The 2207-nt window shown below is 39.0% G+C and overlaps 1 protein-coding gene across 1 annotated transcript in view; it reads left to right on the forward strand.

Moving 5' to 3' along the window:
• LOC110039506 (spermatogenesis-associated protein 20-like) overlaps positions 1–2035 on the forward strand; it is a 4145-nt gene extending 2110 nt beyond the window's left edge. The window contains exons 2-5 of the mRNA XM_020744594.1: positions 1159–1231; positions 1388–1409; positions 1754–1832; positions 1994–2035. Coding sequence (XP_020600253.1) covers positions 1159–1231; positions 1388–1409; positions 1754–1832; positions 1994–2035 — 216 coding nt within the window. The remainder of the gene's footprint in view (positions 1–1158; positions 1232–1387; positions 1410–1753; positions 1833–1993) is intronic.
• Positions 2036–2207: the final 172 nt, after the last annotated feature.

Genomic DNA, 2207 nt, shown 5'->3' on the forward strand with positions numbered 1-2207 from the left:
AGCCAAGAGGGGAGCAGTGCCAACCAGTCCATGTTTATGGGCTAAGGCTGCTACTCAAGGGGAGGGGCCTCCTCCTTCTAGTTATCTACTATATATATATGTATTTTCCTTATATCAGGGTTGAGTTTTGGCTGTGTTTTCTATCAAGACAGTCATCGGCGTCCCCAATTTTCCCTCTTAGGGTTGTATCTGAGGACGAGTGGCGCCCTGACTGTATCCGGCTCCGAGTTGGTGATTATGCTCAACTTTCTCCTCCTCCACAACCTCCCTCCTACCCTTTCTTGCTGCCGCCTACAACCTGCACTCTACTATTCCAGGCGCCAAATTTTCTTCCCACCTCTAGCCTTCCTCTAGTCACCGTTTCTCCCATCCAACAGCAGGTTTACTGCCATCTATTTCCAGCCTCCTCCTCCCAGTCATTACCAACCCCCAAACAGCCCACTTTTGCTTTTTTGGTCAGCTGTTCCTGACGTTCAAACCTTTCCCGTCATGTGCCTGCTATAGCCTTCCCGTCGCTTTCCTCCTCCAGCCTTCCTGCCACCTGCCTACTGCAGCCTTCCTGCCACCTCAATGCTCCAACCTACCCCCTCCTTTACTGTTCCGACCTATTCACCCCCCACCACCTTTCAACTGTCCTACCACTTGCCGCCAATTATACCCTATACCATACCATGTCGCAGTCCTACCTGTTGTCCGGCTTAGGCCCAATTGGATATTTGGGTTTTGTTATGTTCCCTTCCCTATTGTTATACCATACCATGTCGCGGTCCTACGGATATTTGGGTTTTGTTATGTTCCCTTCCCTATTGTCAAGAGTCTTTGTTTGCAAACCTTTTGAATTTCAACAGTAATATTTGCAATTCTATTGTGGCTTGGATTAACTCCGATATCATTGTTTTTTTCTTAGCACTTTACGAAGTTGCATAGCATGGTTATGGAATTGCATCAAAATATTCTTTTTCCTTGGAGCTTATTTGCTTATCTCTTATTGTTTCACGGTAAAATTCCTTTGAACGTAGAGACTTATGGGTTAGTGAAGGTTTGTATTGGTTACCTGACATATTTTATTTAGATGAAAATAGATAATTTGTGCTGGTGTGTTCCTTTGAACATATATCCCATGATTGCTAGCATCTTATAGTATTTTACTTTGTGAAGGTTGACTGGTACCCATGGGGGGATGAAGCTTTTGAGAAAGCTCGGAAAAGAGCTGTTCCTATTTTTCTATCAAGTATGCATTCTTTAGCATTTCTAGTAAACTTTGTAGTTCGTAGTTCTGCTTGCTATATCAATTCTCCTTTCTGGAACTACTTTCATACTTTTGTAATTTTGTGATTTTTCTGGGTTGATTTTCTACGTGCGATATCAATGGCAAATGTTTATAAAGTCGGATATAGCACATGCCACTGGTGAGTTCTTCAACTTCTTCATTTCTTCCATGATTGTTCATCTATCAATCTATTTTAGAATAATTTATTGTATTGCAACCAAGCAGTGGAATGTCATAGCATACTGATAGTATTGATACTTATGTGCTGATGTTTAGCTGACAATTTGTAAGTACATATAATTGGTTTTATGCACGCCACATTATTTATTATTTTTTTATTTAAGCGACAAACTTGGACAGATTTGCATTACTTTATTTTGTTTTAGTTTCATATTCTTCCTAAATGTCACTTGGACTCTCACAGTGACTAAGGCTTCTCATGGTAAGAATATTGATTTTTCCTCGTAATTTTGTTATGATCAGGTGTCATGTTATGGAAGTGGAATCATTTGAGAATGATGAAATTGCAAGAATGCTAAATGAGTGGTTTGTTAGCATCAAGGTAGATTTTGTACTCATTCTTATTCCATAATTATAAATTTGATAAAATTCTTTCTTTGGTCCTATTTCACTGCATCTAAAGTTAATTTTCTCTTAAATTTATAATTCACCTGCTGGAAGCTATTATTAATTAATGGAACTCTCTGATTTTGAACTTAACAGGTGGATCGTGAGGAGCGACCAGATGTTGATAAGGTAAGTTAACAAAGGTACAATTATGATGATTATTGTGTTGCTATCTGATTTACTACTGAAAATATAAAAGTGAGTGGATTTTTCTATGCTCCAATGTTTCATAGAACGAATACCGTTGAGAAATTTAGGGCAAAGAAACGAGAGTTGACACAAATCCAGAAGAAAACACAAAGATTTAATG

The sequence above is a fragment of the Phalaenopsis equestris genome, unplaced genomic scaffold (genome assembly GCF_001263595.1).
Source record: "Phalaenopsis equestris unplaced genomic scaffold, ASM126359v1 Scaffold000002, whole genome shotgun sequence".
Classification (NCBI taxonomy): domain Eukaryota; kingdom Viridiplantae; phylum Streptophyta; class Magnoliopsida; order Asparagales; family Orchidaceae; genus Phalaenopsis; species Phalaenopsis equestris.